The sequence below is a fragment of the Staurois parvus genome, unplaced genomic scaffold (assembly GCF_062004578.1).
Source record: "Staurois parvus isolate SC_StPar_1 unplaced genomic scaffold, SC_StPar_1.0 ptg000436l, whole genome shotgun sequence".
Lineage (NCBI taxonomy): Eukaryota > Metazoa > Chordata > Amphibia > Anura > Ranidae > Staurois > Staurois parvus.
In genome coordinates, this window is record NW_028318232.1 from 5,608,475 (window position 1) to 5,628,798 (window position 20,324).

General features: G+C 44.1%; 1 protein-coding gene across 1 annotated transcript in view; it reads right to left on the reverse strand.

The window, feature by feature from the left end:
* Positions 1-20,324, reverse strand: part of LOC149454184 (cytochrome P450 2D15-like) — a 160,187-nt gene that overhangs the window by 54,288 nt on the left and 85,575 nt on the right. Inside the window, exons 3-4 of the mRNA XM_089687706.1 lie at positions 4,773-4,925; positions 3,091-3,251 (exon numbers count right to left, since the gene is read on the reverse strand). Coding sequence (XP_089543832.1) covers positions 3,091-3,251; positions 4,773-4,925 — 314 coding nt within the window. The remainder of the gene's footprint in view (positions 1-3,090; positions 3,252-4,772; positions 4,926-20,324) is intronic.

Consider the following 20,324-nt stretch of genomic DNA (forward strand, 5'->3'; position numbering starts at 1 on the left):
TCCCAAATACCCAGGGGCGGACTGACAACTCATGGGGCCCCTGGGCAATAGGGGATCATGGGGCCCCTGTGTCCTCACCCACACTCAAACCACACCCAAAAAAGCCTATGAAAGGTACTAGGGGCATCTCATGGGGCCCCCTACTGACCCCGGGCCCTCGGGCAGTGCCCGAGTGCATAAATGGTCAGTCCACCCCTGCAGATACCCCTAGCCCCCATCCAAGTTCTTAACCCCTTTAATAAAATCACAAAACCAAGCTCAAGGACTGTTCTTTGACTCTATTGTGCAACGTGTGGAAGAAAATGTGTGTTGCCTAGCTGTGCAGAGCTTAAGGTGGACCCAAAATCCAGCATCTCCTAAAGCAGTAGTGCTACACTAGTATAGGCAAGGAACAAGCAGAAGGTCCTAAAGGATGGCAAAAAAACCCAGTCAAAGATGTAACCTAGTTTAAGGGACGGTAGTTTGTGTCAGCTCCAAACCAGGAGCAGGTACATAATTGAAAGCCTGGACAAATAATAGAAATGAATCTTGTTTTCACTAGAAAAACATATCAGAAAATGACATATACAGCTTCCAAAGTTTAGGTACCAGTACCTTTGCTCAAGTGCTGAATACGTATTCTGAGCCATATTTAAAGGAAACCTATGATTTGCCCATGCAGGACAAAACAGCAGGTTTACTCTATTGCACCCACCTCCTGCAACACAGCCAAGGTCAGCACCAGGAGATCAGGATACAGTAGAATCAGGGGGCAAGCTGGGTCAAACAATGGATAGCAGAATGTAATTTAGGTCAGTAGTTAGAGTAAGCCAAGAAATTTATAGTTATCCAATTCTTTAGGGTCGAAGGGGAAAGCCACAACCCATCATATGCTATGATCCAGGAAATTTACCTTTTTGTCTTCAATTCCTCCTAAAAAGTAGTAGTGGACTTCCTAAGCCTAGGTAAACCTGTGCCCTCAATCTTATAGCTGTATATCTGTAGTTTTAGATTCAAGGGCACTGTGCCTGTTAATGCTAATTTTATGAGATTTGGAGTGAGGTTTAGTGATGTCTCTACTGTGCTGCTCACGGTTCTCCTTGTTGGAGAAAAAGCTGCAGTGTAAAGCTGTTTAGTAATAGAATTTTGTTTGACATTTTTTGTTAAGAATATTTGTTAATTTTCCTAATCATTAGTGGGGTCAAAGCAATTTTCATTTCAACTGCAGTGACAAAAAAATTCCAAAGAGTAAGATGGAAAAGTTTCTCAAATGTACACATTTCTAACAGTGTATGTGGCTTAAGTTCAATCATTCCAAAATCGACAGTTAAAAGCAAACTAAATCTTTCAAACAAAATTCAAATGCTTTGAGAATTTTCGTATTCATTTTCCTAAGAAGATTTGTATGAATTGTCATTCAAAATTCTACTAGTATATACCCAAGTAAAGAATTTCTTTGCTTATGTTTTATTCATTCTATGGATCTCTGCTTTCTGATGCTCTCCTGCTCCTGTTCGATTATTCTCTTATCAGCTCACCAGTCATCAGGGACCAAACTAACAAAATCCTCCCACAGCTTACTAAGAATGGTAAAAAAAAACACAGGAATAACTATTCAGCTAGATTTCTCTATCACAGTAAATCTAAGCCCTAATGGAGGGGTACATGCATGTAAAAATCTGGACCAACCCGAACACATTGGCACTCTCATCTGTGGATTTTTATATGTCCTATTTAGTTGTTTCTACTAGAGGGCTCATGATTATATGTATGGGTTCATCCTCTTAAAAAGGGTTTGGGGTTTTATATCTATAGAGGGTGGGATCAACACCTTGTTTTTATATATTATTAAAGTTTTTAGGAGTATTTGGACTTGTTCTTTTATCGTATTATTCCCCCTGGAGTAGTCTAGTCACATGTACCGTAATATGGTATGCCATCGCGGTTATCTATCACTATAGCTTTTAAGAAGAGATTGACTCCAATATTATGGCCACCGGAGGTTTCCCTCCAAGTATGAGTCAGTGTCTGTACTGTGGTGGTGAGGAACTGACTCCAAAAAAATGGCCGCCGGAGGTCTGCCTCCGGATCATGATTGGGTGTCAGCTCTCCTATAAAAGGAAGTCCCGGCCACTATGGGCGTTACCCTGAGGAAGTCACATGTTAAACGTGACGCAATGCGTCGTTACGCGGGGAGGAACGTCCGGTAATGTGGTGACGTCATTTCCGGCGAGGGGGCCATATTGGATCACCTTATTTTAGATAACCATGAAGTACACCCATAGCATGTGGCAAAAAGCTGGAGATAAGACGTTTGAAATGTGAGTATATTACTTTTTAAATGAAATACTTATCCAGTAAACCGGTTACACTATGGAGGGTCTCTGCTTGTATTTTATTATGATCCTGGGAGGAGCTGGCTGCTAGTTTGGTGAAGGCTGGAGACGCTTACCATCAGTGAGGGGAATCCTGAGAGGAGTCTGGTCTTACAGGATCGGTTGATCCCTAAAGCGAGCTGGCCCTGTTGGGGTCTAAGTAAGGAGGTGAGGGGGCATTTCGGATATTGGAGGATTGGCACTTGTGAATCACGCACACAGCACGATTGCATGAGAGTGAAATGGGAGGACCACTATAAGCATCGTGGATTTTGGAATTTTTTGAACTAATTATTGGCTCACAGTTGATGTGCACTATTGTGTGTTTTTTCACAGTATTGAATTATGGTGTTTTATTTCACTATGTGCACTGGATATTCCCTATGAGAAGGAATTCAGGTATGACACTATCTATTGATTTATTTATGTAAATCTCCCCGGTGTGCATAACAAGGGGACTGTTTAGCATGTATTAAGTATATTTATGTATTTCAATCACTTATTTTTAGTTTTGTTAGCGCTACACTGTTTATTTAATTGTTTCATTCACTTATTGGGCATAAGGTTAGTGTCAGCAGCTTTGAGGGCAGGACTCCATTTAAGCGCAGGAGGTTTTTCATCATACTTTAAACAATGTTATACAGGATGGTTCTTATTAAGATTTTGCACCAGGGTCCAGAGATATTTTTATTTCAGAACAATATGGCAATAGACTTCTATTAAGTATTTCAAATACCTGTGCTAAGAATCCAGATGCAGCCCTTAAAGATTCATCAAAAAGGTGTAGAAGTTGTAGAAACTTAGCATCATCATATTCAAAACGCTCTCCAAATACTATGGAACAAATCACGTTGCTAACTGCATTGTTAATAAAGTAGCAAGGGTCAAATGGGTGACCTGGAAATTTAGAAAACAATCAAGTTTTGTTTTATACAGCTATAAAATCATATATTTCAATACTCTTTTTACAGTAATAAATGTGCTACCATTATGACAGGTCCATGCCCCCATGACCGAGGTATTCTTGATATTACAGATTTCAGGAAAGCAATATTAGGATAATGCTTTCCATTTCTGTAGTTATTACTCTTTGCAGATGGAAGCAGGTGAGGTCCATGAGACAAGGTTAAGAAGGTCAAGAAGCTTATCTCAAGGTGCTAATGGAATGCAAGTAGACAAGAAGTAGGGGAAATCTATACCTCCCAACTGTCCCTCATTTTGGAGGGGTTTCCATCTTTTGGAACCAAATCCTTCTGTCTCTTTCCTTCTCAGTAGGACCTCTTTTACAGCAAATGTGTAGGCTTTCAAATTATTGTTTGAAAAAGCCAATATAAAGCAATCATAGTGATGCAAAAAAGCACTATTGGGTTTAGCCAATAATTCTCTTCTGCTTAATTTTTCAGAAAGTTGGGGAGTGTGGGAATGACAAGTAGCAACTCATATACAATTGTTGGTATGTAGAGTAGGGGAAGGATAGAACCAATATCAGATATTGAGGGAGAGCGAGGGGAAGAAATCTTAAAGTATCTGTAAAGGCTGAAGGTTTTTTATCTTCATGCATTCTATGCATGAAGATAAAAAAAACATTGTGTGCAGCTCCCCCCACAGCCCCTCACTTCTACTCACCTAAGCCCCTTTTTGATCCAGTGATGAGCAGTCCTCTCTCTCCTCATTGGCACAGACATAGCAGCAGAAGCCATCATGTCAATCACAGCCAGTGAGCCATTGAGGAGAGAGTGGGGGCGGGGCTGAGCCACAGCTCTGTGTCTTTTGGACGCAGTGAGTGGGGCACGGGAGTGAGCATGCACCAGTGCCCCCATAGCAAGTGGCTTGCTATGGGGGCACTGGTCAGTGGGGAGGAACTAGGATTGATAGCAGGGGACTCTGCACAGAGCAGGTATGATATGTTTGTTACTTTGAAATAAAAAAAAAAAAAGCAAACCTTTAGATTCACTTTTAGCATATCAATTGGGAATTTAGTAGAGAAGAAAAATGTGATCATGTGATCTCTTCAAAAGACCCAGCAATAACAGTGTTCTTTATAAACCTTAATTTTTAATGAGCCCTTCTCTCCATTACCTAAAAATTATTAATTTGAGGTTTGTATGTAAGGCAATGGTCAGAGGTGTATCAGCTCCAGCAGAAGTGACATTAGGGGTCAAACAGAAATGTGTGACCTAATACATGTACTTGCTCCCATAGGGAACAGAACTGTAAAAACTGATAATGATAGATCTTTTTTATTGAAGCCATCATCGACTAGTATATACAGTAATTACATAAGGGACCAGGTGTATTTTTTCTGCTGTCTATTAACATCTAGGGGCTCCAAAGTATGGACAGTTGCACAAAGCACAGTAAACATGGTATTCAGTATTGTGTGTAAAGCGTTCAGAACAAGTTTATATTTTTTCCTACCTCTGTGAGACTTGAATTCAGTACACAAATACATTGCTTCCTCAGTCACTCTCTCCTCCAGAGACTTCTTCCCCATTCCAAAGTTTCTCAGTGTTGTCAGGGCAAACCTTCTTTGTTCTTTCCAAGACTTCCCATACTCAATGAATAGCAGTCCTATGTAGGATACAGGTAATCATGTATACTTAGTTAACTTCCCAGCCATTTCGTAGCAGTGATATATGTAATACAACAGAAAAAGATGTATATTTCAGACTCCCCATTCTGGTTAAATCACTGGCCTTGTGCTTTGTCATTTGCTTACATTTTTACTAAAATTATTGGGGGTTATGCACACCATAATGCAGTGAGCAGCAACACATGTATTTCCCTGCATTGATTTTAAATGGGCTGTCTGCGCACCACAACTCCCAAAAAACATTTTTATATTTTAATTTTTTTTTGTCCTCAACTCAACCCACAGAGCATATGCAGCTGTGTTTTGTGTTTGTTTATAACACAGTGGGGTTAAATTACTAAAACTGAAGAGTGCAAAATCTGGTGCAGCTGTGCATGGTAACCACTTAGCTTCTAACTTTACAGCTAGTTCCATTATAGCAGTTGTAAACCACAGTAAAGGGGAAAAAAATTCCCTGCAAGGCAATGTCAAAATGTGCTAGTATGCATCGCATACTAGCACGTTATGTAAAACTTACCTTAAAATGAAGCCCTCCAGCGGCGCGCTGCCACCACTGTAGAGGCTTCCTTCTCCACCCGTCTTCCTTCTGGGTTCACAAGCTCCGGCCATCTGAAAGGCCGTCCCGCGGTGACTTTATTCCCACCCATTCGCACAGGAGTCCTGAGCCACAAACACACAGCTCTGAAGGAACGACACAGATATGCCCTTCCTTCAGAGCGCATGAGAGAAAATACCTTCTGCTCGTTTAGGAGATATTCATTCTACCTACAGGTAAGCTTTATTATAAGCTTACTTGTAGGTAAAATTAAAAAAGCGTTTACTACCACTTTAAGCTCTGACAAAAAAACTGGAAGCTGTTTGGTTTCCACGCAGAACTGCTCCAGATTTTGAACTCTCCAGTTTTGGTAGCGCACTGTAGATGTGTGCAATGCATATCTACAGTGTGTTGCAATAATGCATTATGGTGCTTGTCATGGTGTGGACAATCCCTAATAGTTTCATTTTTAACCACAAGCCTGATTTTTTTGCTGCTTTTTTTGCTTTATCATTTAGATATAAATTCCAAAAACATTCCTATTTTTATATTTTAATATTTTTTGAATATTTTTGAGTGTAGTACCCCTTTTATGTGTTGAAATGGCCCTTTAAATGGAAGTTTATATCCGGTATTACTCGTTTTTGTTTTCAGTTGTCTATGATTATCCTGTGTAATATTTACGACAGCAATTTGTATTTGATATACATATAGTAACAAGTTTGCAATAAATTAACCGTTACCTATTTGTAACAATCAGTTTGCTACATCGATGGGATATTGCGCTGATTGGTTTAAGCCGGCCGCATTGCAGAGTGCGTGCGGTATATATAAGATTAATATGGTGTCTGTCATGGAAATTTTGTATTGTTGGTCGAACTTTAAATGTGTCATGTATTTGTGTTATTCATATGTCTCTCGTGTGGCTTAATTAAAGCTCTGAAGGCTGCAATTGGGCCATGCGCATATACAATGTATGTATTACAGTACTCGGCTTGGTAATGGATGAGATGGCAGATCTGCGCTTATAGACCGGCGTGTATACCACCACGGCATTCCATGCGAATGCTGCTGTCAGTAGACCGTGGGCCTGTATCCACATATCAGCAGCATGGTACCACGTGGGCTTCATAACGCAATGCGCAAGCGGTGTGAACTCCACGTGTAGGCTTATGCATATCTTACAACCCATTACTAACTTGAAACTGTATCTGGGATGGATGTGTTTTAATAAAGATCGTATCGGGCCCATCCAGGTACAGACTGATATTTTTAGGGAGTGCTTGTGCAGAGAATTTGCATACCAATAGAAGCTAGTAGGACAGGAAATATGACCTCAGATGGCTCATAGGGGGGAAGGGGAGGAAGTCTGCTGACCTCAGAAGGTTCATGGGGGAGGACCAGTGATAGATAATAGCAAAGGCTATGCTCCAATTGGAATGTACATCCTCTGTATAAGCAATCCCCATTGTATTGTTCGGTGGGAGGGATTGACTTTATTCATGTGGGGGGCATGTGTGTATTCTTAATAAAACAGAGAGCTGAGCCTAAAATCAGCCCTTATGTGAGTTGCAACCAGCCTTAGAGTGTCGTGTGATCATTCCAGGGTAACGGAGCTCCATCACCCACAAATTCAACAGAACCAAAGTATTTGGATGGGCAGGAATCGTGTAGTTTGGCTGCAGTCGTGGTAAGCGAGATTCGCACAGCTTTATGGGGGATTTCTGCGCATCCAACTGCGAGTACTCACGGTAAGGAGAAATTCGGTAAAGCGAATTTCCAAGACAGTTTGGCGAGCCTGGTGGATACTAACGCGTATTCTTGCGTAGCTAACCTAGAACGAGGGGGGAATGGCCATCATGAACTAGCAAAAAGTATGCCGGCACATTTCAGGTCTCTCTGCCATTAAGAGGATCGCTTTTTGCGTGTTCGTGTGGCTGATTTCGCTCTCTGTTAGCTAACAAGAAATACCGCTTAACAAGGACCTCGTTTTTTGTCCTAAACTCTTGATTTTGTGGGTGAAAGACGAGGGTTTGTCTCTGCGGAGAGCAGCAGAGGGGTGGGTTTTGGTTGGCTGGATTTGGTCAAGTTTAAAAATCTTCCAACCAAAAATTAAACGGGTATATGTTTTAGTGGGTAAAAGTTGTTGCATAGTGTTAGGTAAGTATTTGTGGGCTGTAGGTACTGTGGTGATTGCTTTACCCCCTCCACGTGAGGTAATTATTACAGTGCTGAAAGGCTTAGGTTAATTGTTAACTGTTGTAAGATCTCTGTGTGTATGTGATCTGTACAATGTTTTGTGGTATTACTGCTCCCAGCAAGCATGCAGCAGGGGGTCCTTTCTGTTACATGTGCATGTTAGTGTGATATGTTGGTGTTTTATGTCCGTTCTGTGATTGTGCCCAAATTGTGTTGTATGTGTGCTTCATATTGTTGTGTAATTGTCCAGTGTATGTTCTGTCTAAAAGTCTGTTTTATGTAAGAGGCAATTTTGAGGCTAGAGGCTGCCGTGTGCTTCCCTGTGGGGGGCCATTCTAGCGTTACCATGTGCTTCCCTGTGGGGGGTCATTCTAGTATCTGCCATGTGCTCCTCTGTGGGGGGTCATTTTCTTGACTAAACCACATGGACTCCTTTTGTTTGGTGGCCATTTTGTTGGCTACCAAATGTGCAGTAATCTCTATGCAATGTGCATGAAGTTTCCTATATGCATTTGACCCATATTGTGTTTTTAATCCAAATTTTTTACAGTTTCATTTGTTTGCTTTTAGCTTTAAATTTGCGTATTGCCAGCCAATTTAAAGTGTATTAAGCGAATTTTCCCTTCACGTGTTCCACATTTAATGAGCGCGGTGTAGTCTGGGTTTTTGCACATAGATTTCTTGTATAGTGATTATGTTTTTCTTGTGTTTTTCCTGTTAAAAGTAGTTCCTTATTGTAAAGCGGGTTTGTTTTAAGCTGCTGTGTCGCGTGTTTCACGTCCAGCAGACTTTTTGTGTAAACGGTTCTAGGTGGTTGCAGTAAAGATTGCGTGTATAACGTGGATCGTTTAGCGGTGCTGATAGGAGTGATTTTTGAGTCAGCAACAAGGTTACTTTTGGCGCAGTTTTTCGGTTTACCTCTGTGTAATTGTTTTACTGTGAAACGTCCCGTGTTTTTCATAAGGATCCACTTTGTCCTTTTTAACAGTTTTTCAGGTTGAAAAGAGTTTTTTTTTCTGTGTGTATTAGGAAAGTTTTTTTCTTTACACAAATTTCCTAAAGGTCAGTTAGCAGGTTTCTGCCCAACCAGTGACCCCTAAGTAACATCCAAGAACCCCTCTTTTTGTTTTGACTTGTGTTAGCTACTGTGTGCAGGGAGAGAAAAGCCACTTTCATCATTGTGCGGTGTGGCCTGCCAAACACAGTGGGTGATGAGAACCACATAAATTACGCTGTGTGAGTGGGCGGTCCAGGGAAATCCTGGTTACCACAAACACTTCGGGTGGTCAGGATCACACAAATTGCGCTGTGGGAGTGGGAGGTGTGCTCTCAGTCTGACCGCCACTTGATGCGCTTCGGGTGATCGATAAGTATCACATAAATTACGCTGTGCTGGGAAAGTGGTGGAATCAGGCCTCTCGGTAGGATCCCACCGAGTGCTCCAGGGGGTAAACAGGTACCCGGACGCGGGATATATACCAGTGACTAGTCACGATGGGCAGTAGTCAGTCCATGAAGAGAGAGGGGGAACCAGCCCTCTTCAGGGTAAGGACAGCTGCACAACTGATGAAGGTGAGTTTGGGGGGGAAGTCTACAGAACCCCTCAAAAGGTGGAATAAATGGTCGAAGGGTACCAGATGGGAAATTCCCCGGGAAGGTACATTTGACGCATGGAGGTGGGAAAAATTCATCTCTGAATTTGGACCACGGATGCAGGCGTCAGAACTAGAGATCGCACAGCTATGGCTTCACAGGTCAATCCGATTAGGGAAGCAAGGCATACATAAACTGGTGTCTGTCCGGAAGAACCAGGTGATGTATACCTGGCCTCCAGAGGGAATAAAACAGGAGGATCCGGTGTCAGAGGTGGAGGAAGCTCTTTCAGGGCTGACTCTACTAAGGCAGGCAGGATCAGGGTCTGCTGGGGTTCCCCAACAACCAACAGTGGCTGAGATAAGTATAACTGCACCTGTCTCTTCTGTTAGTGATGTCACTCTTGATGTACCTTCTGTCTCTATGCCTCAGCCTCTACCTCTACCTCTCCTTTCTTCCTGCTTCACCCCAGCTCCTTCTGTTTCCAACTATGAAGCCTACTCAACAACCGATTTGCAGACTATCTGTGAATCAAGGGGAATAGACACCCGGTTAAAAAACAGGGCGGATTGCATCAAAGCGCTACGAACCACTGATCAGACCCCTGCCCCCCAGCTATACCCTGATCTGAGGGACCTCAAACCTGAAGGTGCAGTAAGCGAGGTGGTTAATCTAAGCCCACCGATGAAGCTGGGCCAGCCCTTGCACTCTTCCCGGACCGAGGCCTATCCAGTCAGGGTGCAGCAATTTGAAGGTCCTCCCAATGCACGGGGGGAACGGACTTTAGGGGAACGGGTAGTTTGGCATGTCCCCTTCACCCCGGCAGAGATCCGCACTATTCTGGCTGAGCTCCCGGACTATCGAGTCAATCCGAGAGGATTTGCTCGAATGTTTGAACAAAACCAGTTCAGCTATGGTATGAGCGGGTCAGATTGTGCACAGATCCTACGGGCAAAGGTGGGCATGGAAGTGGCCAGTACAGTGATTGCAGGGTGCTCTATAACCACACATGAGGAGATGACTTCAGGGGGCAAAGAGTTCTGTACACAGCTAAAGGCAAAGCTTCCAGAAATGTATGGTGCTACCTCTACTACGGACATGATGAAGCTCACCCAGGGTCCTAATGAGGAAAGCGCCTGCTTCTGGCGCCGTCTCAAGCAGACGGCACTGGATGCGGATCTGGAAGTTGGACCTGATGCTCCAACTGAAGGGGTAAAGGTGACCGCGACGCACATTCTGTTGCGGGCCAAATTTTTGGAAGGCATCAATATTAAAATTCGGGAAAGGCTGGTTCTGGCCCGACCCGAATATAATGAGATGTCTATCCCTGCTATCCTTTCCACTCTTGCGGCAATAGAGAGGGAAATGGATAGAAGAAAACAAGACAAGGCCAAAGTTCTTATGTCCCAGACCCCACACGAAAAACCAAGGGATCTGGGTCACAGGAAGGATAGGCCCCCACCCAGGTGCTTCCAGTGCCACCAAACGGGGCACATGAGGAGGAGCTGTCCCCAATTACCTAAAGGTCGGTGGCAGTTCATTCCTGATGAGTCCTCCGCCCCTATGACCACCATGGTAAGTAACTCCTATGAATTCTCATAGGAAGTTGACAAATCGGTGTCGGCCCAGATCCATCTTTTTCTAGAGGAATTAAAATATCCCCTCCCTTGCCTCACCGACACCAGTGCAGCAAGAACGGTCCTGCGAAAACAGGACATCCAAGGCAAGGTACCCCTCTCAGGGGAAAACCCTCCTAACCCCTACTAACCTCACTATCAAACGATGCACTATTCTTAACCCAGCTTCTCTTCTTCCTGTGTCGGAAGATGAGAAGGGGGGGGAGGACAGCAATGACAGTGCTGAATTTTGCAACACGACTAACAATACTAACACCTCTTCTGCTAACATGTCTTCTTTGTCCACTACTAATCTCTCTTCCAAAGGACACGACTGCATCTCTTTGGTGGAACTGGAGTCAGCGGCGACACACCCCATATCACCCCGAGAGTAGCGGTAAGGTTGAACGTCTTCCGATACCCAAAAACCTTGGCCTGAATGTCTCCCCATTGCCCCCTATTCCATCCGGAATGCCCCTCGGCAACCACATGGGCTGTCACCCTACGAGGTGTTGTTTGGGGGACCTCCCAAAACAGGGTTGTACTTTCCTCAACAGTTGTCGTCTTTGCATTCACAGCTTACAGGTTATGTGCAATCTCTGCAACGGGAGCTGCAGAAGATACACCATCGGGTTCGCGAATCGCTCCCCGATCCAAATACAATAACAGGTGTTCTTTCTATTGAGCCAGGTGATTGGGTCGTCCTAAAGAAACATCAAAGAACCGGACTCGAGCCACGGTTCACCGGACCATACCAAGTCCAGCTGACGACACCTACCTCACTCAAGCTCGAGGGACGAGACAACTGGGTGCACGCAAGCCACTGCAAGAAGCTTCTCAGCTACACCAGAGAATGAGGGGTGTCATTTTCCTTTTTCTTTTTGTTTGTATGTCTTACATGTGTGTGAACGGAGGAAAAGATGGCAGATACCCCAACCTTTTATTTAAAATGCACCTGCGTTTAGCCAGAACCGCCAACAAAACCAACTGTTGGGTATGCTCAAAGCCCCCACCCAGTCATCACATGTCCGCAATGGCCGCTGTTCATGCCCTATATGACATCCGCGTCGGCATGAAAAAGCAAGGGACCCCTGGTCAGCCCCCACGTAGACATTTGTCGGTAGAACTTAATGACACATTTTTAGCAGGTAACATCAGTTTCAGCACCAATATTAGCTCTAGCTCCTGTAGGGCCCTCGTCAGTCCATTATGGGTAACTGGGCAGCTAGGCAGCCCTCAGGTGTGCTTTAACATCAGCTTTGGCACAGGTAACAAGTTTGTTGGGACTACCACCTGCGAGGGAGGTATAACTGTCAATCTGACTAACCAGACTTCCCTTCTGAGTAACCACACTGACCGACCAGACCACGTGTGTTGGAAGGACGGATGTGATGTGCAGACTGAGGGAGCAATCCCCCAGTCTGTGCAACTGTTGCTCAGTGCCAGAGGCCGAACGAGGAACTCCTCCTGCTCTGCTCTGACAGGTCCATACTATTTTCTGTGTGGTTCGGCAGCCTATAGAACATTTCCCCAGAACGCGAAAGGTTCGTGTGCCCTCATAAAGCTAGTCCCCGCATCCTATGTAGTGATGGACCATGAAGAGTTGATGGTCCACAAGAAGGTAAGGATGGCAGGGAGAGTTCGCAGGGAACTGTTCTCTGAGGGCGACCAGGCATGGGCTTGGTTCCCCTCATGGACAGGATGGGGAATAGAACTTATGAAGCGCCTGAACAATTTTTCTGTCATCGTGGATAGTATGTTTAACGAGACCGTAGAGGCTGTCAGAGAAATTGCCCAAGAACAACGGCAGATGGGAATTTTAGTGCTTCAGGAGAAGATGGCCCTTGATTACCTTTTAGCCGCCAAAGGGGGGTTCTGTGAGTTCATCGGAGAGGATTGTTGTACTTGGATAGAAGACACCGATGACAAGGTCCAGGCCCATATGGACAAAGTTAGTGAACTACAGGGAAAAGCTAGAGCTATAGCTAGTGAGGGTTGGAATCCGTTCAAGGGTTTGGGAGGATTGGGAGATTTCCTGTTCTCCATCGGATCTTGGTTGAAGGAAGTGGGAGTGTATATCCTGATGCTTCTCTTTTTCATCTGCCTTTTATATGCCGCGGTGAGATGTTCCTGTTGCCTCATCGACCGTGTAAACCAAGCTCGGGCAGACGACCACATCTCCATGCCCGCTCCTGGGATCCCACTCCAACCACTGATCGGAGGAAGACCTCACCAACCATCCACCTTCTCTACAGATTACGTCCTGGCTTCCCTCTAATTTATCTCTCTGAAGACCACATTCTCCAAGACCTTCAAGCAAGCTTCAAGCCTCATCATGGTTTGTGTCTGCGATTTGGAAAACTGTCTGGGTCGAGACCAGCCTTGTGTGGCCCCGTCTGCAGGGGCAATTTGAGAATCTGTTGCTGGATCTCCCCAGACCACCGTGGGATCACAAGCTTTATTCATACCACAAGTCTGTTTGTGGTTTTTGCAAGAGCCTTCCTGTAGTGAAGGTTCCAACGCTCTTGAGGATCATCGCTTCAATCAAGCCTGTTTGCGTCGAGTCTGCGTCGGGTCTTGTTGTTTCAGGTACCCCGTGGAGCTTTATTCTCAGGGACAACTACAGGAACTCTTTGAAGTTTGAGACTACACCCATCAAGCTGAAGAAGATCAAGAAGGGACACGAGGAGAATATGATAAAACAGGAGGGAATGTCATGGAAATTTTGTATTGTTGGTCGAACTTTAAATGTGTCATGTATTTGTGTTATTCATATGTCTCTCGTGTGGCTTAATTAAAGCTCTGAAGGCTGCAATTGGGCCATGCGCATATACAATGTATGTATTACAGTACTCGGCTTGGTAATGGATGAGATGGCAGATCTGCGCTTATAGACCGGCGTGTATACCACCACGGCATTCCATGCGAATGCTGCTGTCAGTAGACCGTGGGCCTGTATCCACATATCAGCAGCATGGTACCACGTGGGCTTCATAACGCAATGCGCAAGCGGTGTGAACTCCACGTGTAGGCTTATGCATATCTTACAACCCATTACTAACTTGAAACTGTATCTGGGATGGATGTGTTTTAATAAAGATCGTATCGGGCCCATCCAGGTACAGACTGATATTTTTAGGGAGTGCTTGTGCAGAGAATTTGCATACCAATAGAAGCTAGTAGGACAGGAAATATGACCTCAGATGGCTCATAGGGGGGAAGGGGAGGAAGTCTGCTGACCTCAGAAGGTTCATGGGGGAGGACCAGTGATAGATAATAGCAAAGGCTATGCTCCAATTGGAATGTACATCCTCTGTATAAGCAATCCCCATTGTATTGTTCGGTGGGAGGGATTGACTTTATTCATGTGGGGGGCATGTGTGTATTCTTAATAAAACAGAGAGCTGAGCCTAAAATCAGCCCTTATGTGAGTTGCAACCAGCCTTAGAGTGTCGTGTGATCATTCCAGGGTAACGGAGCTCCATCACCCACAAATTCAACAGAACCAAAGTATTTGGATGGGCAGGAATCGTGTAGTTTGGCTGCAGTCGTGGTAAGCGAGATTCGCACAGCTTTATGGGGGATTTCTGCGCATCCAACTGCGAGTACTCACGGTAAGGAGAAATTCGGTAAAGCGAATTTCCAAGACATGTCTGACATCTAAGCCGCTCCGTGAGGACGTCCTGGTGATGAAACGCGTAGGGCGGAGCTTGGATAGGTGTGACATCAGGACGCTCCCTGGTATTGCCGGCGGGGTTCATGGCAAGCAGGACTCATCTGTCCTTTGTGTCCTTTGTGGTCTGTTTGCAGATCGTTCATGCTGATTATGCTGGTGTCGGCGTGGCACCTTGTTTGTGAGTCTTTTTAGCTGTTTAATAAATGTCAATATTTTAAAACACACTGCACCATCGTGCCTTTTCTTTATTATCCTGAGTGTGGTTCCATGAGTACAATGGAGAAGATGATCAGATAAAAGGTTTCCTTACCCATTGGCTTGGTGTTGCTGCAGGGTATTACTCCCAGAGTTTGGATATCCTAATTTGCTACAGAGTTTTGCTTCTAAAGTCTGGATACATCTTATCATCGCTCCCCGAGCAACAGTGTTAATGCTGGTTTATAATCTAATCAGCATTTAGCTCTGGTGAGTTTATTTCTTCTGGTGGTGGATTTTGATCACAGTGATATATATATTTCTTCACAATAAGTTACAGAGTGGAACATTTTTTGGACTTTACACATGAACTTTTTTGTTTATATTGCACTAATAAGTGTTTTTTGATTGAGTTATTATAGCGCATTCCTATATTTGTTTATATTACTTTTACCTTTATTTAGGGCTTTAGGTTTGCTGCTCATATTTACATAATTTTTATTTTTACTTTGGCGCTTTTCTAATTTGATTTACAGGGCACTTATACCCCCTTCCTGCCCAGGCCAATTTCCAGCTTTCAGCGCTGGCACACTTTGAATGACGATTGCGCGGTCATGCAACACTGTACCCATATGAAATTTTTATCATTTTTTTGAGACAGAGCTTTCTTTTGGTGGTATTTAATCAATTCTGGGTTTTTTATTTTTCTTAAACCAAAAACCACTGAAATTTTTTTTTAAAAAATGTTTTTTCATAGTTTTTGTTATAAAATTTTCTAAATAAGTGTTTTTTCTTCTTCACTGATGTGTGTTAATGAGGCAGCAGTGATGGGCACTGATAGGCTGCACTGACTGGCACTGTTAGGTGGCACTGAAGTACTCTGATAGGCGGCACTGACTGGCACTGATAGGCGGCGCTGACTGCCACTGATAGGTGGCACTGATTGGCAGCACTGATTGGCATTGATAGGTGGCACTGACTGGCACTGATAGGTGGCGCTTGTAGCAAACTAGCTCCTCAGAGCTGAAAGCGGAGTTCTCCTTCAACCTTTGCTTTTGTAACAAACTAGCTCATCAGAGCTGGAAGCGGAGTTCCCCTGTTCCTTGCTGTATTTGAGGTCTTCCTCGAATCATTCCTCACATCCCCCCCTGCATTCCTGTGAGGAAGACGTTATCTTCTGGCAGATGGTGTGGGGGGTCACCAGGTTAAGACATCATGCATCTAGAGGCCAGCAGTCGGTAAGGGCTGTAAAGTGTACTTCCTCCCCCCATCTTATCAAACTGTCCCGAGAACTGAACATTCCTCAGATCAACTGTATGGTTCATATCATGGGATATGAAGCTGGTAGTTTAGTTTAGAGTTCCCCAATGACCACTCCCAAAACGTGTAGTCCGAGCCCCCCCCTCCCCTTTTTGAGAGGGACTTGTAAGAGAGACAAGTGAGACACACTCACACAGAGATCTCCGAGGTAACATCGTAACAGAGGAGATCAAAGAACCTTTCTGCTCTCAACTTGGATTTGCAAACCCAGGCATATGGGCAAGTAACTTAACCCTGTAATCTTCTTCCTAATTATCTCTTTGCTGTGTCTTTATATACATATATATATATATTTTTGTGACATCTCTTTGTAAATATTTATTTGCATCTGCCTGACGCTTTTAGTAATAAATCTTTCTTTCTGAAAGTGTTAAACTGTTTCTAAGCGCTTACTTGCAATTCACGAATCCCTGCCTTTTAAGAGACGCTACTGTTTGTTATATCTCTGTATAGCAGGTCCGCGGGCCGTGCTATAGATATAAATATTTCAATCATTATAGTGTATATTTTATAACGGGAGTTTCCCAGTCTCCGACAAAAGTGGTGGTGGCAGTAGAGGGTTAGTGGCGTAATTAACCCGACCCAGTAACAAGCGCATTCAGGCTGCAGGTACCGATTGTAAACCATTAGCTGGGCAATTGCTGTGCTGGGTGCGGCTGAGTGTGGCCTTGTTACACGCGTCACACCGCGGTTTTAGATCGGCCGGTCCTTCGGTCACGAGTTTGGTGAGAAGGTCTGGGGTCTGACGCCGTAGGCGTGACGTATTACTGTTAGTCGCGGCTGTGCGATTGTCGCCTGTTGGTGGCGGCGACCGCGGGTCGTGACAGCGCTGACTGGCACTGATAGGTGGCACTGATTGGCAGCACTGATTGGCATTGATAGGTGGCACTGACTGGCACTGATGGGTGACACTGAAAGGCAGCTCAGATGGGCACTGATTTGAGGCATTGATGTGCACTGGTAGGCACTGGCATGTGGCACTGATGAGCACTGACAGCTGGCACTGATGGACACTGACAGGTGGCACTGCTGGGGCTACACTGATCATCAGGGCACACTTATCAGTGCTCTGATGATCAGTGTAGATGTCCCCTCCGCGGAATGCCTATTACCGGCTCTCCTCTCCTCTCGAGCTGTCAGCGTGACCGCTCTTGAGGAGAGAAATGCCGATAACCGGCATTTCCCTGTTTACATGTGATCAGCTGTGATTGGACACAGCTGATCACATGACCAAGCTGACATCTTTGGCTCTTTCCATGGATCGGTGATCCGCTGTGTCCAAGGGACACAGCGCACCGCCGATCACCGCGCTGCGTGCTTCCTGAGCCGCGCATGGGCGGTGAGAATGGGGGGACGTCATATGACGTCCTCCCAGAACAAGAGAACCACCTTGCGCCCGTCATTGGACTATATGGCGGGCGGGAGGTGGTTAAAGTCACTGATTTCCTGTCATCTCTGCAGCTTAGACTTCCAAAAGGGTTTAAAAGCCAAGATGATGTAACTTCCTTTCTCTGGAGGGTTACTCTCACAGAAAACTCTTTAGTTCGAATGTGTGGCTGCTCAGCTCAAGGACTGTGTGGTCAAACAGTATTCTCACACATTTTCCTCACCTCAGCAACACAATATATAGTACCTACATAGTGTGTAATAATGTGCAGTAAACAAATGACTTTATAACACTTGCCCTTTAAACTCCCCACCCCCTGACTGTTGCCTAATTTGTGTAATGCCCCTCTAGGTTTACACAGAGAGGTTTGTTGTTTTTTTATTTTTTTGGATAGAGGCTGAACAGCAGCCTGGGATGAGTCAGCTTGGGAGTGAGGCAGGAGATCACTTCAGGATAGGTTGGGAGGTTCTACAGGCAAGGGCTTCTGAGCCCTCCCACCTTTCTAGAAACTGAGAGAACTTTCTGGAACAGGGTTGGAGGAGGGGAGGAGGCCCAGATCTGCATATTTGAGGAACCTCCCTGGCAGGAGGCTGGGCATGGTGACCAGGACAACCCACAAATATCACAGAGCATGGGCAATAGTGTGCGGAGCCTGGTAGAAGATGGACTGAGAGGAAGGATGGAGAGTGGAGCCTGGGAGGGAGCCACAGGGAGAGGAACCTAACTACAGGCAGGATGTCAGACAGAAGGATCTCTACTGCTTCAATTTCTCCTAGGGAGGACAGCCTGTTAGTTGGGAAGGCGCCAGCCAAACATAAGGTCTGAAGGCAGCCACTGGCCCACCATGCTAATGGGAAAAGGACAGTGTGAGTACTCCTACATCCCCTTAGCCAGATAAGGGGAGAGGGTGGTCAGGTGTAATACCTAACTAGTCCTCATCTGGGACTCCTTAACTGAATGCTTTTGGGACCTCTTGCTCAGGGATACCCTCATTGTAGCTGGGTGAAGAGGAGGATTCATCCGGGGATCTGAGGCGGTACACCAAAAGGGAACTACAGTGCTCCTTAAAGGCACAATGCTATATTTTCACTGGTCCATATTTTTGTACAGTGTTGTTGCTAAGAAGTTGTCCTCAAGTTCTACAATTCGTTGGGCATCCCATATACCCCTAGACCCCATCCAATTTAGTTACCCCTTAATAAAAACAACTAAAAAGCAGCTCAAGGACTGTTTTACTGACTCTGTGCATGTGGAGAAGTGAAGAAAATGTATGGGGCCTGGCCGTGCCTAGCTTATGGGGACCCAAACCCAGCGACTACTACAGGATAGTGCTATATTGGTAAAGAACTTACATCACCCACTGTCGCACTGTCTTTGTAACAAAAATGTCCCAATTGAATCCCTTGTTACTTTGCATGTGTGCCATAATCCCATTTCTGATGGGTGAGCCGCCTCACACGTGCACAAGAGGACTTCCCATGCTCTTTGAGGATGTATTTATTCTAATATTTCTCTGCTCCATTTTCTATTCCAATATTTGGATACAATTTTTCAAAATGGCAATAAAATAGGCATACAAATACAAATCTGGATCAACAGTTCAAATTGAATGGTATACACCATGTTAGACAATGATTGTCAAAAAGAGAGGAGTGCTCTGGCCACAAAACATTTAAAATACAACCATAGAAAGGACATTCAACATCAAGTTTAATGTTCACATGTATGATACAGGTATTCTATCCCTTAATTCACAGATAAGGCAGTGAGCAATTTACAGCAACATTTGTTAGGTTATTTATACAGCAGTCTAGGAGCCTATACCTGCAAAAATCTGACTATGATCCATGGAGTGGATAAATCCTCTTTTTGTATAGAGAATATAAAAGTAAAATAGATAACAGAAAAGGAAAAGAGAAAAAGGAAAAAAGGAGGGGGAAGAAAAGTCTCTGCTCCATGTTAATCACAAGTGTAACACAAGCAGTGAAGTGGGTAATGGGGGAGGGGGCAAGTAGAGTGGGAATTAGAGATGTGCACAATGGAAAATTTTGTTTAGTTTCAGTTTCATTTGTTAAGTAAATAACTTTGTTTTGTCATAAAATTATGCCAGAATGATTCTTTTTCGAAGGGATTCATTATTTCAGGAAAGTATATACAGTATTAGTATTTGTTCCAAATACATTCATATTTTTAGAAGTTCTGTTATTTTATTTCAGAAGATTAGCTATATTAGTTTTAACGTAATTAACTAATACGTATTAATTGGTTATGTTAAAAAAGCGGAACTGCACTGCATCTGAGCATCACAAACCAAAAATTATTTTTAATTCATATTAATATGTAAATAAAACTCCCCCATCCATCCATGTCTTCATGCTTTATTTTGTTGAGAAATCAGCCTGAGCTGAGAACCCTTCCTCCTCTCCTGAAAACTCCTGGAATGTATGACATCATTTGCCTAGGCATGGAAACCAGGAAGTAACTGAAGAAATATAAAAAAATAACGCTTGCTGCAAAAGGATTAAAAATAGTCCATGTTGATTGATAGAGAGTGAAGTTTCACAGTTGCATTCATTTCCCTATTCCAAACTGACTTTGTTTGTTGGACCACATACATAAAAAATAAAAGAATGGTTTCTCAAGCTCTCAACCCCAATACCATCACAGTGTGTAGACTGAAATTTATGTGATGTTGGATAAGTATCAGTTAGCAGCTTTTTTCATATCAGAATTGCTATTGTTGCGCCCATATTTATTTGTCTGCATAAGATCTTAATTGTCTTCAAATCCCAAAAGCTTTAGGTTTTGGTTTCAGAAATCTATTTATAACAGTTACAGTGGGGATGTCCAAAGATA